Source organism: Chiloscyllium punctatum, chromosome 22 (genome assembly GCF_047496795.1).
Source record: "Chiloscyllium punctatum isolate Juve2018m chromosome 22, sChiPun1.3, whole genome shotgun sequence".
Taxonomy (NCBI): Eukaryota; Metazoa; Chordata; class Chondrichthyes; order Orectolobiformes; family Hemiscylliidae; genus Chiloscyllium; species Chiloscyllium punctatum.
In genome coordinates, this window is record NC_092760.1 from 63266882 (window position 1) to 63285786 (window position 18905).

The window sequence follows — 18905 nt, forward strand, 5'->3', positions numbered from 1 at the left end:
CTCCCTCTATTCCATGAAATCTTACCTTGCTAACCAGCCTCCCATGGGGACCCTTGTTGAACGCCTTACTGAAATCTATATTGATCAAATCTACCACTCTGCCCTCATCAATCCTCTTTGTTAAAAAAACTCAATCAAGTTTGTGAGACATGTTTTCCCATACACAAAGCCAGGTTGACTATCTCTAATCAGTCCTTGCTTTTCCAAATACATGTACATCCTGTCCCTCTGGATTCCCTCCAAAAACTTGCCTACCACCAACATCAGGCTCACTGGTCTATAGTTCCCTAGCTTGTCCTTACTACCCTTCTTAAACAGTGGCATCACGTTAGCCAACATCCAGTCTTCCAGCACCTCACCTGTGACTATCGATGATACAAATATCTCAGCAAGACACCCAGCAATCACTTCTCTAGCTTCCCACAGAGTTCTAGGGTCCACCTGATCAGGTTCCGGGGATTTATCCACCTTTATACATTTCAAGACATCCAGCACTTCCTCCTCTGTAATACGGATTATACAAACTCTGCTAATGGGCCAAGCTAATGATTGGAGAAATAAGTTGAAACACTGTCCTGTAGCTGGGGAAATCTGAAAATTAAACCTGGAATCAGTAATGGAACTATTGAAACCCATCCACTTGTCAAGTTCTTTTGGTGCAATGGAGATCTATCATTCTTGCTAGGCCTGGCTGAGATGTGACTTCAAGCCCACACAAATGTGGCTCACTATTAAGTACTCACTAATGTGACCCAGTGAGCTACTCTGCACCATCACCTCATGGGCTATTTGAGGTGTGTGATGAATCTTTTCATATACCATTACTAACTATACCTCTTATGCTCGCATCCAAATCATTTGTATAAATGACAAAAAGTAGAGAACCCAGCAGTATTTGTTTTTAAAAAATCAAATCCCTTATTTCCTGACAATTTATTTCTGCTTCATTAGCATTGGCAGGTACATAATTGCTTTATTAAAGCTTGCTGGCTAGGACTGCCATTTCTTTCAGTATAATTATTCCCACCTAGCTTCTTTAATCCAGACTCTGTAACAAGGTCATGACCGTTGCTCTCTCAGAAATGTTCTTCAGCCCAGTTAGTCTTTTTACAGTTTCTCACCACGACATGTTATTCTTTCTCTTCCGTAGAAACAGGAGAAGACAATTTGTACCCTTGAGGCTGTTTTCACTATTCAATTAGATCTTGGTTGATCTGTATCTTAACTCCCTTTGCCTGTCTTGGTTACCTAACCTTTAGTTTGTTCTTATCATTGAATACGACCAGTGTGTACTTGCACAGCTCGGTGATGTCACTGCCCAACGATGGAGCAGCAACAGCTGCTATTACAAAGATAGTTTGGCTGTGAACATAAACACCAAGCAGAAGCAAAGCTTGTGAGGAACCTGGGCTAAATCAGGCTTCCTTATTTTCTGAGCTGCATTTTCTCCCATTGCGCGAAAATAACCAAAACAAAGTATTAGTGTGTTTTGAGGAGGGATTGTCAATGTAACACTGTTTGTGTTGTGCACAAAACCGCAGGTGAAGGATCAGTACCATACAACTGCCAGCGCTATTTGTCCGGTGCCTGTATGCATATAAACGCAGATGTGGACGTATATTTCCATTTTGTGCACACAACCACCTGATGAAGGAGCGACGCTCCGAAAGCTAGTGCTTTCAATTAAACCTGTTGGACTATAACCTGGTGTTGTGTGATTTTTAACTCCATTTTGTGTGTGCTCCAATGTTACATCAATATGCATGGAATGTAGTGACATGATTGAGCATGTGCAGAAGAATTTTGACTTGGTGACTTTTGTTGCCAATAATCACTGGGCCTGTTTGTATATATACAGGTTCTGGATTAGTGGTGCTGGAAGAGTTTTACCTCGTATATATACAGGTGCCCATTGAGGGGCCATTTCCAATTTGCATTTGAGCCAATGACTTAATATCCTTCCCCCCTCACTAAATGTTTTATTTTGAAGCTGTGAATTTCTTAATAGATTCCCCGCTCCTCCAGACTTGATGTTATGTTTTCTGGGTTCCCACGATTCGGAGTAGACTCAAAATGCTGAAAGTTCGATTGAGTTGTAGCTCTCTATGCAGCTGGCGGACTGCTGATACACTGTTGCTCTACACTGGACGCCACCCTGGATACACTGTACATCCCCAGTCAAACGTTGCAATAGCTGCAGCCGTTCTGTAGATGTCACACACAGTCTGTGCGTGGAGGCAGTGAGTTCCCAGTCACTTGGGAATTAGATGTAATTGGTTCATTTCTCGAGAGTCCTTGTAATTATGGCTGACTTGTCATGCAGTTGTGCTTATTGACATATTGAAGTAACTATCTAATAAAAGTGTCTATTCTGTAGAATCTCTATAGTGGCGAATCCTCTACCACTGATCATTAGACAGGTACTGTTCAAAGGATAGACAACGGAGGATCATGACAGTGAACTACCTTCCCTTGTTGCTTTTCATTTCTTTACCTTTCTCTGGGATCTGTCTCCACCTATCTGCTCACTCCTTCCCTCAACCAACCTCCAAACCATTGTCATCACTGTAAATATCACAATTTCCCAGCCGGTTCTAGTGCTGAGGGCAGGTCACTGGACTTGAGAAGGTAACTCTTTTTCCTGGAAAATGCTGATGAGTTTCTCCAGCAATTTCTGTTTTTATTTGCTTCAGATCTGCATTTCTTTCTAGGTATACCTCAAACAACCCTTGCTCTAAATGTTATACTGACAGAGGTGACAATCAGGGCAACGGTTTATGAGTAATACAAAAATTCAACAGCTTGCGAGGGAGAGTTCCAGATTTCCACCTTACATGGAGAGACCCTATCAGACATCACCCCTAGCTCTATTTGTGATAGTACACCCTCTTGAACTGAATACCACACAACACAAAGATGATGGTTACACTGCATTGAAAACACTAAATCTCTTTAATCAACTTAAACTCGGTTGGTTGACATGCACATTATCCATTCGGAACCCAATCTGCTGTCCAAGTACATCTCCAGGTCGTGCCCATTTATTGATTAAGATCGATTCTATCCAATACAAACCAAAGATGGGCATCTGGAGCCCGCCCTTGTTTTGACTGACATCAGGGTTTACCAATAGAAAAGATATTCTTTCTTACGGTGGGCTCAGTTGACGGAAAATTAACCAATAGAGACTAAACACGCCACTAAAGAAGTCCACAGTTGATTGATATCGGTCTTGTCCAATAGTAAATTAGAACTGGACAAAGGCGTCCGCCCTATATTTGATTGACAGCGATATAGTCCAATAGAAATCCGTACAAGCGGCGAGGTCTGAAAACATGGAGGATTAGTCCACCATTCTTTGATTGACGTACATTTTCTCCAATAGAAATTGGATATACTGGCGATGTGTTCTGCGATTGGTAAAAGGCGGTAACGGGCAGCGATTGGTGGAGGGTAGCCAATGAGCGGCGGGTGGTGTGCGCGAGGTTGGCGGTACTGCTTGGCGGGGGAGAGTAGGGCCGGAGCGGGAGACCAGGGATCGGCCTGAACACCAGCAGGTAAGAGGCACGGATCAGCACCGGGGCCGCTCTAATAGGGCTGGAGAGATTAGAGACCCCCCCCCCCCCCCCCCCTCAGCCCCGACTCCAAACCATCTCACACCCTCACAACAACCTCTCAGCTTCCTGCCAGCCCAGAGCAGGCAACCCCCCACCCCACCCCCCTCCCACCGATCCCCAGGCCCCCCCCCTCACCGATCCCCAGGCAACCCCCACCCCCCTCCCACCGATCCCCAGCCCCCCCCCTCCCACCGATCCCCAGGCCCCCCCTCCCATCGATCCCCAGGCCCCCCCCCCTCACCGATCCCCAGGTCCCCCTCCCACCGATCCCCAGCCCCCCCCCTCCCACCGATCCCCAGGCCCCCCCCCTCACCGATCCCCAGGCAACCCCCACCCCCCTCCCACCGATCCCCAGCCCCCCCCCCTCCCACCGATCCCCAGCCCCCCCCCTCCCACCGATCCCCAGCCCCCCCCCCCTCCCACCGATCCCCAGCCCCCCCCCCTCCCACCGATCCCCAGGCCCCCCCCCCCTCCCACCGATCCCCACTCCCCCAGCCAGGTCCCCCCCCCCACTCCCCCAGCCAGGTCCTCCCCCCCCCCCCCCCCACTCCCCCAGCCAGGTTTACCCTTATCCAAGTCCAGCTGCCCCCTGCGTCCTCCACTGATTCCAGGCCAGTTACCCCATCCTAAAAAGTGTCTCATTTTCAGCTCCACCCCAAACCTGACACCATCCGATTTCGCTTCCTATCTTCCTGCTCATCCATAATACAAATCTTCATGACTCCCTCCCTTCCCTTTTTGGCCCTTCCCCCTTTTCCCTGCAGCTTGCCCTTTCAGTATAATAACCCTGTGTCCTGTCACCTGTCCCCAGTTTATAGTGTATTCCTGACCCAGCCCTGGTCTCCACACCGATCTACAACATTTCTGTACTACACTCTGAGGCTCATGTAATCCCCCCTTCGCAACCTTGCTGCTGCCCCCACACCCATATTGTCTGTCAGCATTGGCACTCTGTCTTGCCCCCTCTCCTACACTTGCCCTGTCCTCACCCTCCTATTGCCCACATTAGAAGGCATTGTTACCCCAGCCTCAATCACAAGCCCTTGTCTGCACCCCTCCTGATCCTGCCACTCTGCCCCCATGATAGGAGTTTTACTCTGACAGTCTTCATGTGTCTCATGGTGCCAGCAGCAGCTCATTCGTGGGTTCACTAGTGTTATTTTCGGTCATCTATTTTGGGTACTGTAATCTACTAGCCCACCTAAGCAAATGTTCCAGTTGCAAAGGCTGCACATTATTTAACTTTTAAAAGGTGTAATGGTGAAAGGACGTCTGTCAAATTTCTTCGATTGTGTGTGAATGTAAAAATTCATTGGTGACTTCTTGACTGTTTTTAAGTTTGTTTTATGGATTGTCAAGTCCTGTCCAATACAGGGTCTACACAAAAGAAACATATAGTATGTCATCAGGATATCCTCCTTTTGTATAGATTGCTTTTTGATAGGTTTCCTATTGTCACTAGACTTAAACGTATTTTGGAAAATCAGTTAGCATTTCAACGTGCTTTTGGGGTGCCCTTAATCTAGGTACTGTGCCCACTGGTACATAATCTCAGTGAAGCAAAGACGAACGCTAATTCTAGGCACAGTCTAAATTTGGACTACTAAATTTGTATGATTTTCACAGGTGATTTGGTGAGCATTATATAAACAACAGTGCACAACCCGGTATCTACTACTCCCCATTTCACTTGAATGCATGCATGGGTTTAGTGAACATTTACTGGATTATATTTCTGAGGTTATATTCCAGAGGATAGAAGTTTATATCCAGTTTAAGAAACGTAATCTTGAAATTGATCATGAAGCTTTTGAAATGTGGTTAAAAAGTCAACTAATATCTGTAAGGGAATCTGCAGTCACTCTCCAGTATGCCTTAGAAGCCACTGCATTATGAGGGAGACCTAGGATAGCCTTGCCAGTAACACCCATTTCTCAATTACAGCATTGACTTGCAACATAAAAAGAGCAAATTGTTATGGTTCTGCAATTAGTGTAATGGATATTTGGTGTAGCTTTTAAGATTTCATTTACCATGCACAATGGTTCAAACAACTTTCAGGAATGAGTAGAATTTAATAATCCTGAAGTATGTTTAAGATATTGTGAACAAACTGGTTTTTGATGAAAATACCTATCCATAATGTAATGTTATTCAGATCCTAAGCCCAGTTTTCTGCTTCTTTGAATTGATACTCGCATATAAGGAAATGCTTGTCTTGTGTTTTCCCAGTGGGAGCAGGCTTGAACAACAACGACATTGCAGAATGTCAAAGAAGATATCAAATGGATTATTTGCCATCCATTTGCTGTTTCATGGGGGAGTCTTCCATGGAGTTTAATTTTACCTTAGTCATCATTTGACTTGAATTGGAAATGTTTAGTTTATCATTATGGCAAGGACTGCCTGTTGTCAGCTGATGTCACTGTACTTCAGTATTTACTGTTTAGCTATACACACCAGGTTTCTCAAACTTTGCAACACATCAGACAGTTGGATATGAGGATTTATAGGATTTTAGTTAATAAGTAACAAATAATTGTCCAATCTAGAGTTCTAAAACATCATTGATCTGTGTGTTCAAGCAATTATATAAGCCAATCTTTGTCAATGCTTTCAGCTCTTGTACTGAATGGTTTTCTTTTTCAGATTGGTCGAATGCAAAAAGAGGCTATTTTGCTCACATTGGCCACATAACCATTAGAAATAGGAACAGGAGTTGGGTGTTCAGCCTCTCGAGCCTGATCCACCATTCAATAGGATTATGGCTGATCACTCCTCACATCCACTTTCTTGCCCTTGACTCGTAACCTTCCATTCCCCTACTGATTAAGAATCTATGTATCTTGGCCTCAGATTTACACAAGGACGGTATTCTCCCAGGTCTCCGTGGAGAAGAAATTCCTTCTCATCTCGGTCTTAAATTAGCTCCTCTGTATTCTAAGACTATGCCCTCTTGTCCAAGGTGCTCCCAGGAGTGAGATCACCCTCTCAGCATTTACCCTATCAAGTAACTTAAGAATTCGATGTGTTTCCATGAAATCACCTTTTAAATTCCAATGATAAGAGTCCCAAACATTTTCAACCTTCGCTTATTTATAAGACAATCCCTCTATACTGGGGATCACCCTAGTGAACCTTCTCTGAAATTATAAATTATCTTAAATAAGTGGACAAAAACTGCTCACACTACTCCAGATTTGGTCTTACCAGCAACTTTTACAGTTGCTATCCTGAAATAGGGTAATTGGACTCCAAATGTTAACTCTGCTTTCCCTCCAGAGATGCTACCAGACCTGCTGAGTTTCTCCAGCAAATTCTGTTGTAATTGCAAAAAGACTCTCTACTCTCATACTCCAACCCCCTTGAAAAATGAACCAACGTTTGATTAGCCTTCCTGATTACCTGCTGCACCATATTGGTGACCTGGAGGAAGAAAGTGAACACACTGTCGCCAAGTGTGCAGATCACGCAAAAATAGGTTGAAAGGCAGGTTACATCAATCAATGATAGGTTAAGTAAGTAAAAGGTAGGCAAATGGAATATGTCAGAAAATGTGAAGTAGTTCATTTTGGAAGAGAACAAATAGGTTATTTAAATGTAGAAGGCTGCAAAATATAGGGACTTGGGGTATTTGTGTACGAAGCACAAAATGCAAGCACAGAGGTGCAACAGTTTGAGAAAATTATATCTGGTCGTTAGTCATCCTCTCTTCTTTAACTAAGCAAGTCTTTTTTTTGTGTTTTGAATTGTTGCTAAAACAGCTCAGTGCCAAAGTAACGAGCGCCAAAACGGTGGGGCCAAATGACTGGCGCCGAAAGGGCAGTGCCAAATAGTCCCATTCCGTTCAAAGCTGTCTTGGAAATGACTGCCAGACTACACAGGCCCCTTGGCATCATGGTAGCCCACAAACCCACGAACACTTTAAAACAGCAGCTAATGAACTTGCAAGACCCTATACAGACAACAAACAAAACTAATGTCATTTACAAAATACCTTGCAAGAACTGTAACAAACACTAAATTGGACAAGCAGGCAGAAAACTAGCCACCAGAATACATGTACATCAACTAGCCACAAAATGACATGACAAGCCAAACAGAGACACACGTGAGAATTCCTCGAAGCATGGTGTTCCAACCGGAACTCTATCGACAAACACATTGACTTTGATCCCATTTACCACCCCTTGAGAAAAAGAACAGGAAGTGACATCACCAACCCAAGGAAGCCCAAACATATAAATAGAAACCAGGAAACATCCACAGTGCTTCGTCCGGAGGCTTACTGAATATGTTACTTAGTATGGTGACAAAATGACTGAAAACGAACCTTCCAGCTCAGCGAACAAACCTACATCCATTACTACCACATCTATGCCAGTAGATCAAGTCATTTATCTTATGACTTAATCTGTTGTCAGGTACCTTTTTGAATACCTGTGGAAATTCCAAATATTACGCATGTACTGGTTCCCATCTATTTTTGAAGAGGAATGTCACATTGGAAGTTTTCTAATCCTTTAGTATTCTTCACAATCCAAGGATTTTTGCAAAATTACCATCAATGCATCCACTATCTAGGTAGGATGTTAGGATCCTAGAATGTAAACCTTGAAGGCCAGGGGACCTATCTGTCTTCAGCCCAATTAGTTTGTCTAATATTGGTTTTTCAGTGATGATAGTACAGTGGCGCCTTGACATACGAATGACCCCATTCATGAACAAATCGGTTTACGAACAGGATTGTAAGTAAAATTTTGCTTCAAAGTACGTACGAAATTCAAGGTACGAATGCAAAAAGCCTGTGGTTTCATTGTCTTTGTTCTGCTTTTCTACGCGTGCTTTGAAAGCAAAAGCTCTCTGGCCCCGCGTGATCTCATTCAGTTTGTCTTTGGCGTGCGCGTGCGTGCGGCGTGAACTTCCAACGTCCAAGCATTCTTACGCTTTTTTTTTGTTTTTTTGCATTAAATTAGCCCTCATTATGGCTCCCAAGAAAGTGAAAAGTAGTTGTGTTAGTGGTGCTAAGAAGCTTAAACGTATTACTGTAGAAACGAAGAAGGAAATAATAGCTAAATACGAGAATGGTGCTCGCATATCTGATCTCGCTATGGAGTACGACACGGCGAAATCGACTATCTGTACTATCCTAAAGAACAAAGAGGCACTAAGGGCAGCAGACGTGGCTAAAGTAGTGACTATTTTAATGAAGCAAAGACCAAAATTGTTAGATGACGTTGAAAAATTATTATTAGATTGGATAAATCAAAAAGAGCTTGCTGGAGATAGTGTTAATGAGACTATAATCCACGAGAAGGCTCTACACACACACCGTGATTTGTTGGTGACACCGCCGAGTACAAGTACTGCTAGTGTTGAAGAATTTAAAGCCAGCAGAGGCTGGTTTGATAAATTTCGTCGATGAACTGGAATCCATAGTGTAATAAGGCATGGAGAAGCGGCAGCGGAGGACTTTGTGAAGAAATTCAATAAGTTTGTCGAAGATGAAGGTTATGTCTCACATCAAGTTTTTAACTGTGATGAAACTGGACTTTTCTGGAAAAAAAATGCCCAAAAGGACTTACATAACCCAAGAGGAGAAGGCACTACTGAGCCACAAACCAATGAAGGACAGGTTAACGCTTTTATTATGTGCGAATGCAAGTGGGGATTGCAAGATTAAGCCCTATTAGTCTACCACTCTGAAAATCCCCATGTTTTTAAATGCAATAATGTGTTGAAGGCTAAACCCCCGGTAATGTGGAGGGCGAATAGCAAGGCTTGGGTCACGCGAATGATTTTTATGGAATGGTTGACTGACGTTTTTGCGCCAGCTGTCAAGGAATATCTTGAAACAAATAATTTGCCACTTAAGTGTCTTCTAGTAATGGACAATGCTCCTGCCCATCCTCCAAATTTGGAAGAAGACTTGGATATTGAATATGACTTCATAAAAGTAAAGTTCCTTCCTTCCAACACGACTCCTCTCATCCAACCCATGGACCAGAATGTCACTGCAAATTTCAAACAATTATATACAAAGGCTCTGTTCGCCAGGCGTTTCCAGGTCACCAACGACACAGGTTTGACTCTTGGTCAGTACTGGAAGGACCACTTCAATATCCTCCACTGCATAAGTCTTATTGATAAGGCATGGAGCGAGGTCTCTTTCCGTACGTTGCAGTCGGCCTGGAGGAAACTTTGGCCAGATTGTGAACCTGAGAGCGACTTCGAGGGTTTTGAGGAGGAGACATCAGTAAATGTAGTGAATGAGATTGTGACCCTTGGCCAGAATATGGGCTTGGAGGTCGATGAGGATGATGTGGCAGAGCTGGTTGAGGACCACAGACAAGAACTCAGCAAGAAGATCTTATTGAATTGCAACAGGAGCAGGTGAAGGTTATGCAGCAGAAGCATTCTGGAGAGGAGGAAGACGAGAGGGAAGATGTATCAAGTGTCCAAATCAAAGACATTTGTAGCAAATGAAGTGAAGTGCAGACTTTTGTTGAGAGGCATCACCCTAACAAAACTGTGACCAACAGAGCAGTGAACATTTTAAATGACAATGTGATGTCTCATTTTCGGAAAATTCTGCAACAAAGAAAAAAATAAGTTTCTTTGGATCGTTTTCTTGTGGTATCACCAACCTCCAAGAGACAAAAAAGAGAAAAGACTCCGGAAATATCCAAACAATGAGAAAATTGATTCAGTTTGCGAACCGGGTCCCGGAACGGATTAAGTTCATAAGTCGAGGCACTGCTGTACTTACTTCCTCCTCCACATTCTTTAGTTTTAATGGAATGTTTGAAGTATCTTCCAACAGAAACAAATAGTTTGCATCAATCTTTAACTCCTGTGACATTTCCTTGTTCCCCTAACTGTCCCCCAGATTCAATTCGTAAGGTGTTTTTTTTCTTTGACCTTAGTGCTCTCCTCAATTCCCTAGGTTAGCAATGATTGGTTTATCCCTCTCAGAACCTCTCCTCTTTACTGGGATATATTTTTTCTGAAAGTCATGAATTACCTCCTTTAATGTCTGACTCTGCATAATTACTAAAATAGACAGCGGGAGGCTGGAAGAACACAGGAAGCTAGGCAGCATCGGGAAGTGGAGAAGTATACCTGGTCTTGAAGTAGGGTTACACCTGAAACGTTGACTTGTCAACCTCCTAATACTACCTGGCTTACTGTGTTCTCCCAGCCTCCTGCCTGTCTGTTTTGGATTCCAGCATCTGCAGTTTTATTTTTGTCTCTGCATACTTACTGTCATTCTTGCTAATCTAATAGGGTTCGCTTTATTTAACTCTATTCTCATTGTTGTAATTCCCCTTTATATATGTTAAAAGCAGTTGTTTCTGATCCAAGTTTCTCACTCTCAAAATGAATGTTAAATTCTATCATGTATTATTACTTCCTCAGGCATCTGTTACTGAGGTAATTTATTAAATCTGCCTCATTACCCATTATCAGTTCCAAGATAGCCTGCTCCCTGGTTGGTTCCATGATGTATTGCTCCGGGAAACTATCCCTAATGCACTTCATAAATTTATTGACATAGCTACCCTTTCCAATTTGTTTCACGCAATCGACATGAAGATTAAAGTCACCCATAATCATTTATTTATCCTCTGTACATGCTGCTACTATTTGTTGACTTATTGCCTTTTGTGCATAGTGACTATTGTTTGGGAGTCTGTACACCTTTTCTCACCAATGTCGTCGTTCCCTTGCTTTTTTTTTACTTCTCCCATTACCTTTGATTTTCTCAGCTTCCATGCAATGGAACTCTCACCCCCACTATTTAGTTTGAAGCCCAATCACAGCCCCAGTTATTCAATTCATCAGGACTCTGGTCAGGGTATGATGCAGGTGGGGCCTGTTACATCACACCTCCCTTGTTCCCCAGTATTGTAGTTAGTGTTCCATGAATTCGAACCCAAGTCTTCCATATCAATCTTTGAACTATGTACTTATCTTTTTAACCTTGTTGATTCTGTACCAATTCCCTTGTGGCTCAGTTAGTAATCTGGATTTTACGGAATCTGTACAGATTATTTAGAAGGGTAGCCCAGAAAGTCCCACTTCACTGTACTTTCTCCATGATGGTTTTTTTCCAGCTTTTAAATATTTATCGAAATCCTTTGAAAATATTTTCAATATTTCTTTGGGTATCCTCCCACCACATCTGCCATTTTGTTGTAAAATTTGTGACAGTGATTGATTATTCATCACTGACCTGCCACATTTCATATTTTGAAGTTTGTCTTTTTATTGATGAAGCATAAGAGACCATAAGACATAGGAACAGAAATTAGACCGTTGGGCCCATTGAATCTGCTCCACCTTTCAGTCATGGTTGATAAGTTTATCAGCTCCATTCTTCCGCTTTCTCCCGGTAACCTTTGATCCCCTTGACAATCAAGAACCTATCTATCTCTGTCTTAAATATACTTAATGACCTGGCCTACACAGCCTTTTGTGGCAATGAATTCCATAGCCCCATCACTCTCTGAGTGAAGAAGTTTCTCTTCCCTAGGGTCTAAGGCAGTGCCCTCGGATCCTAGTCTCTCCTGCCAATTTAAGCATCTTCTCGATGTCCATTCTGTCCAGGCCATTTAGTGTTCTTTACATTTCAATCAGATCTCCCTTCCTCCTTCTAAACTCCATCAAGTATAGATCCAGAGTCCTCAAACATTCCCCATATGTTAAGCAATTTGATTCTGCAACCTAGTGGTTCTGTATTCAGATTTAATGCTGTCTCACACCAAATAGGAACCAAAACATTTGGATCTTGTTCCACTTATAAATGATCTGATCATTTTAAAACAATGTAAAAACACTGTGGGGTGTGTAATTTTTTTTCCGATTGTAACTGGAAAGTAGGTACTAATGTGCTACTGGTACAGGACGGAGCATTGGACAGTGATGCTGAGAGTGGAGAATGAAAAGCTTGGTTTATGTGGAGTCAGCTTGTGTTGTTGATAAGGCCAGAGTGCTTCACACAATGAGTTACTTTTTACAGTGTGGTGATGACAAAAGCTGTCTGAGCAGCTGTCTAGAACCAGCAATAACTTTTTTTTGCCTGATTATGTTGAATGCCTGAGAAACGTTGACTGGTATACCAGCAGAACTTGAATTTATTTTTCTGTGCATCATGTCCTGTGATCCTGAGCACCAGCCTGAAAAAGGTGAGCCTAGCTTATCAGCTTGTTTGGACGATCATGTTGGAAGTTTTCTATGCTATCAATCTCTGTACTTAAGAAGGAATGCTGAGAAGGAACGCTTGGGATCTCAAGCCATCACCTCCTTACTTAGTACAGGTTGTTACAATTGATCTTCTTCCCGACCTCTCCGCCCCCACCCCCTCTCCGGCCTATCACCCTCACCCTCACCTCCTTCCACCTATCGTATTCCCAGCGCCCCTCCCCCAAATTCCCTCCACCTCCTCCATGATTTTTGACTCCCCGGCCCCCAACGTCTTATCTTCACGATGGACATCCAGTCCCTATGCACTTCCATCCCCCATCACAAAGGCCTCCAAGCCCTCCGCTTCTTCCTCTCCCGCTGACCCAACTAGTACCCTTCGACTGACTGAACTGGTCCTCATTCTTAACAACTTCTCCTTCCAATTCTCCCACTTCCTCCAAACCAAAGGAGTAGCCATGGGCACCCGCATGGGCCCCAGCTATGCCTGCCTCTTCGTCGGGTATGTGGAACAGTCTATCTTCCGCAGCTACACTGGCACCACCCCCCACCTTTTCTTCCGCTACATCGATGATTGTATTGGCGCTGCCTTGTGCTCCCACGAGGAGATTGAACAGTTCATTCACTTTACTAACACCTTCCACCCCGACCTCAAATTTGCCTGGACCGTCTCAGACTCCTCCCTCCCCTTCCTAGACCTTTCCATTTCTATCTCGGGCGACCGACTCAACACAGACATTTACTACAAACTGACCGACTCCCACAACTACCTAGATTACACCACCTCCCACCTTGCACCCTGTAAAAACACCATCCCATATTCCCAATTCCTTCGCCTCCGCCGCATCTGCTCCCAGGAGGACCAATTCCACTACCGAATAACCTAAATGGCCTCCTTCAGAGACCGCAATTTCCCCTCCGACATGGTCGACGATGCTCTCCACCGCACGTCCGACCTTGAACCCTGCCCCTCCAATCGCCACCAGGACAGAACCCCACTGGTCCTCACCTTCCACCCCACCAACCTCCGGATACATCGTATCATCCTCTGTCATTTCTGCCACCTCCAAACAGACCCCACCACCAGGGATATATTTCCCACCCCACCCCTATCAGCATTCTGGAGAGACCACTCCCTCCGCGACTCCCTCGTCAGGTCCACACCCCCCACCAACCCAACCTCCACACCCGGCACCTTCCCCTGCAACCGCAAGAAATGCAAAGCTTGCGCCCACACCTCCCTCCAAGACCCCAGTGGATCCTTCCATATCTGTTGCAAATTCACCTGCACCTCCACACACATCATTTACTGTATCTGTTGCACCCGATGTGGTCTCCTCTACATTGGGGAGACAGGCCGCCGACTTGCAGAACATTTCAGGGAAGACCTCTGGGACACCCACACTAACCAACCCAACCGTCCTGTGGCTGAACACTTTAACTCCCCCTCCCACTCCGCCAAGGACATGTAGGTCCTTGGCCTCCTCCATCACCAGACCCTGACCACACGACGCCTGGAGGAAGAGCACCTCATCTTCTGCCTAGGAACCCTCCAACCACACGGGATGAATGTAGATTTCTCCAGCTTCCTCATTTCCCCTCCCCCCACCTTATCTCAGTCCCAACCCCCGGATTCAGCACCGCCCTCTTGACCTGCAATCTTCTTCCCGACCTCTCCGCCCCCACCCCCTCTCCGGCCTCTCACCCTCACCTCCTTCCACCTATCGTATTCCCAGCGCCCCTCCCCCAAATTCCCTCCCCCCTACCTTTTATCTCAGCCCGTCTGGCACACCAGCCTCATTCCTGAAGAATGGCTTATGCCCAAACGTCGATTCTCCAACTCCTCAGATGCTGCCTGGCCTACTGTGTTTTTCCAGCACCATATTTTTCAACTCTGGTCTCCAGCATCTGCAGTCCTCACTTTCACCTAGTTGATCTTGTTACAATTGAGCCAAGCTGACACCGATAATGGCTAATGTTCTCTGGCCATTGACTTTTGTCTTCAGCAGATAGTCATGCTGTATTTTTGTACAATGGATAGTATGCAGTGTTGAAAAATATGTATACTTAGTTATTTTTGAACTAACTAGTTTCTTTAAGTTGCACATTGCGGTCGTTAATCGTATAACTTTGTTAGAATGCTAGCAGGAATTTAGAGAAGAAAATTCTAAATCTTATTTACAGATGTCTAGAAATGTCTAACAGGTTTTAGGTTTGCGGTTTTGTTACAGTTCTGATCTTTTTTTTGGAAGAGTTTGTGCAGTATGGATGCAGTGCTGGATATGAGCCACCCAACGTTGAATAAGGTTTGCATGTATTTTGACAAATTGACAATCCTTAATAATATATAAATAGCTCAACTTTCAGATTTGAGCGTGCTTTGGTTGAACAAATTGTTTAAACTGCATGTATTGTCTTTATCCCAGACAATTACAGGTATATGTTAATTTAGTTTAGTGCCATGGTCTCGGGAGTTGACTATTTCTGTATTTGATTCATCAGATTCAATGAATACCACGCTGAGTGGTGAATGCAGCATGCTTTTAAGTTCTGATATTATGTACATCTGTCTTGCTGCTTTCGGTGACATGTTTAAATGAGAGAACTGTGTTGGAGAAGAAAGGCTAAACAATGTTTTAGTAAGATCAGATTTTAACATTTGTTTGACCCTCTCTCTTGAGAAGGAATGCTGATATATGGGGTGGAAGAGCTAATGTTTTGAATGGGTGTAGTTTAGTTGGGTAAGGAGCCTTGATTAGAAAATCTTGTATTCTTGATGTTGATCTTTTTTTTCTTCTAAACCGCTGGACTCTTCCAGTTGTTTGCTGGCTACTCCTTTGCCCAAGTCAAACCTGCCTTACATCTGTCACATCTCCACTCCTTTGGTTTATATGCCATCTGCATTTACTACATTATTTTCATTGTGATTTCTATTGTGGCCACTTCTGTCTATCATGGTCACTCTGTGAAACAGTCTCTTCTATTGAAGCTGTCTTTATGCCATTTTGTTTTTGTCTCTCTTCCAGGTGCTCTGTACCTTTTATAAATTACTGTTCATTTGCAATTATAAAAAATATAGTTTTTCAGAAGGGTCTATCTCTGTGTTAGAAATTTGTCTACTGTCAATGCTGACTGACCTGTAAGTTTCATGTATTCTTTTGTTTTGCTTTCAGTGTTTGGGAAATTGGACACTTAGTTCCTGGAGAATGACTCCTAGAATGTACTTTCCCTATATTCTGAAATGACTACAAAATAATTGTGTAATCTCAATTTTTGAAGTCATGCATAGACATTAGCCCTTGTTTTGTCTTAATGTTTATTGCTTAGTGTCTGGCACTCAATAAACTCTTGGTAATCATAGAAGAGAAGTAGTTAAACAGAATACAGTGATCTTCAGCGTGGTGAACATTCGTTTTCAGGTTTTATTGCAATTATTTGGAAACCTCGATTTCCATTGGTGAAAGAGTGCGATCATACTAGAGGATATGTTTGTACAATTCCAATCGCTTCATAATGTGAGCAGGAATAGGTTACTATTCCTGCGCACATTATGAAGCGATTGGAATTGTACAAACATACCCTCTAGTATGATCAACTTTATCCATCTTAGCTACATGATTATTTTCCCTTTTTTGACCAACTAATCTTGCGGTGTCTTGGAGTGAAAATTCCAGCCTTGAATTAAGTTTTAGTTCAGTGCAGATGAATCATGTCTAATTATTGAGAACTGGGTTGAAAATACTTAAGATAGCTTAAATTATTTATGACTGCTTCAGCGAAGTAACTTTCAGTCCTTAAATTCAAATCCAGAAGTTAGAGGTGAGGATAATGTTCTAATATCCTAGTATTCACAGCACATAAAATTATTTGAAAAGCTGTTACACCTTCATCGCAAGGTTTGTTGTTGGTGTATCAGTAGTCAGCTTCAGTAAGGACAGAAAAAAGTTGCATTTCTACAGTGTTCTTCACTATTTTAGGAGAGTCCAAAGTGCATTATGGCTAACGAAATGTAGTTCGAGTTTATAATTTAGGAAACATGGCATCTAATTTGTGCTAAAGCAGCAATGTGATCATTGAGATTTAGTGATATCTTTTGAAGGATAAACATTGACCAGGACACTAGGGAGAATTCCTCTCCTCCTCTTTGATTATTGTAGTGGGATCTTTTCTGTCCAATTGTGAGTGAGCAGATAGGGTCTTGGTTTAAAGTCTCACCAGAAAGATAACTAGGCTAACAGAAAGTCTGTTATCAAGGATGGGGGTCTATGATGAAGGAGGAGAAAGTTAGCAAATACAAAAAAGAGTTAACAAAGGCAACATGAATTTATGAAAGGGAAATTGTGTTTGACAGACATAACTGGATTTCTTTGAGGATGTAACGAGTTGAAGAGATGAGGGAGAATGAATGGCTGGGGTATATATTGGATTATTTGAAAACTTTCTATAAAGTTCCACATAAGAAATTATGTAAAATCAAAACACTTGGGATGGTTGGGAATATAAAGGAGTGAATTGAGAATTGCTTTGAAGACAGGAAAAAGACAAGGAATAAATGGTTTGTTAGTAATTGGGTGTATGAGGGTGATGAATCTAAAACCACAGGGATCAGTGCTTGCAGCACCAACGATTCACAATGCGTGTCACTCATTTGGATCAGAAAATCAAATATAATATTTCCAACTTTATTTTCAAGACAGCGCAATGCCATGTAGTTTTGTGACTGGTGATGAGCGTATATACAGGCTTCAGGATGACATCTGACAAATTGAGTGAGTGGGCAAATACATAGTAGATGCAATATTATTTAAAATTTTTCACTCTAGTAGAAAAAAATAAAATGGCAGAGTATCTGCTAAATCTGAAAGCTGGGAATTTATGTCCCATTTTAGAGTTTGAACACAAAAAGCAAAGCTGACCCTCCAGTGCAGTACAGAGAGTAATACCATATTGGAGGTACTATCTTTGGCTCAGATTTTAGCCTGAAGTCCTATCTCCCTTGGGTGTCACAAAAAAATCGCATGGCCCTATTTTGAAATATCTAGCTCTCAATCAGCACCATTTTTAAAAGTTGAATTTTTTTTTTCTAATCAACCTGTTCAAGGATGTTGTTACTGGCACAGGTGAGACTTGAACCCAGGTATTCTGATCCAGACACTAGGACACTACCATTGTATTACTTTTTCAGCATCACTTAAACAGATTAATCGGTTGTTATTACTTGGTCATTATCACATTGATATTTGTGGGAGTTTGCTGTGTGTAAATTGGACTGCCATGTTTTCTACATTATAACATTGGCAGAACGTTAAAAGGATTATGGGAGCCCTAGCTCTATTAGTGGTGTTTTGACTGGAGTCTCTGGTGCCCTGATCAATATTTATCCTTCAATCAATGTCACACAAACAGATTAATCTGGTCATGATCATGTTGCTGTTTGTGGGAGTTTGCTGATCACATTTCATACATTTACAGTAATGACTACAGTTTTAACAAAAAGGTTTTGACTCACAAGTGTTCAACATACACGGTTATTGTGAAAAGCATCGTAAGTGCCGGTCTTTCTTTTGTTACATACTGTGGGACTTCCTGAGGTCTTGAAAGATTCTGTAGAAATGCAAATCAAATTTCCTTCTAATGTTGTGTAGTTAAATGCAGAGTCTATCATTAGCAGGGAGTTTACGCTTGTTGGAATTACAAAACAACTCAATTGAAATCAATCAAAAAGGTTGGTTTCTGAAAACAAATTCTGTGCAAGTTTTGAGGTGAAAGGTAGCAACCAAAGTGCTGCTGTTGATACGGATTCTGTTTGCTCAGTATGTTTTGGAAGAGTTTGCAGCAAATTTACACGTGAAAATAAATGCCTTTCTCTTGAGTTTTCTGTGTCAATAAGCTGGAACAGTAATGGGGACTCTCAGCATTTCTCACCTATTTTGTTGTTTGCATTTCTCAGCAATCCCACTCATTTGAATGTGCAGCTTTGCCGTCAGACTACTTCAGTTAAAATTACTGTTTTGTTGCTGATGCTGATGTTGCAGCACAGAAACCTATTTTGATGAAGCGTGATGGAACATCAGAAATATTTCA

At 42.7% G+C, this 18905-nt stretch overlaps 2 protein-coding genes across 4 annotated transcripts in view; both read left to right on the forward strand.

Moving 5' to 3' along the window:
* The first annotated feature begins 3433 nt into the window (after positions 1 to 3433).
* far1 (fatty acyl CoA reductase 1) overlaps positions 3434 to 18905 on the forward strand; it is a 96158-nt gene continuing 80686 nt past the window's right edge. For 2 of the 3 annotated variants that reach the window (XM_072592521.1, XM_072592523.1), the window contains exon 1: positions 3434 to 3557. The gene's annotated coding sequence lies outside the window, so the exon portion shown is untranslated. The remainder of the gene's footprint in view (positions 3558 to 18905) is intronic. The other variant, XM_072592522.1, reaches the window with a different exon arrangement.
* Positions 8602 to 9042, forward strand: LOC140493386 (putative CENPB DNA-binding domain-containing protein 1). The gene has a single exon (XM_072591780.1). The coding sequence runs from the start codon at positions 8602 to 8604 to the stop codon at positions 9040 to 9042; it is 441 nt and encodes a 146-aa protein (XP_072447881.1).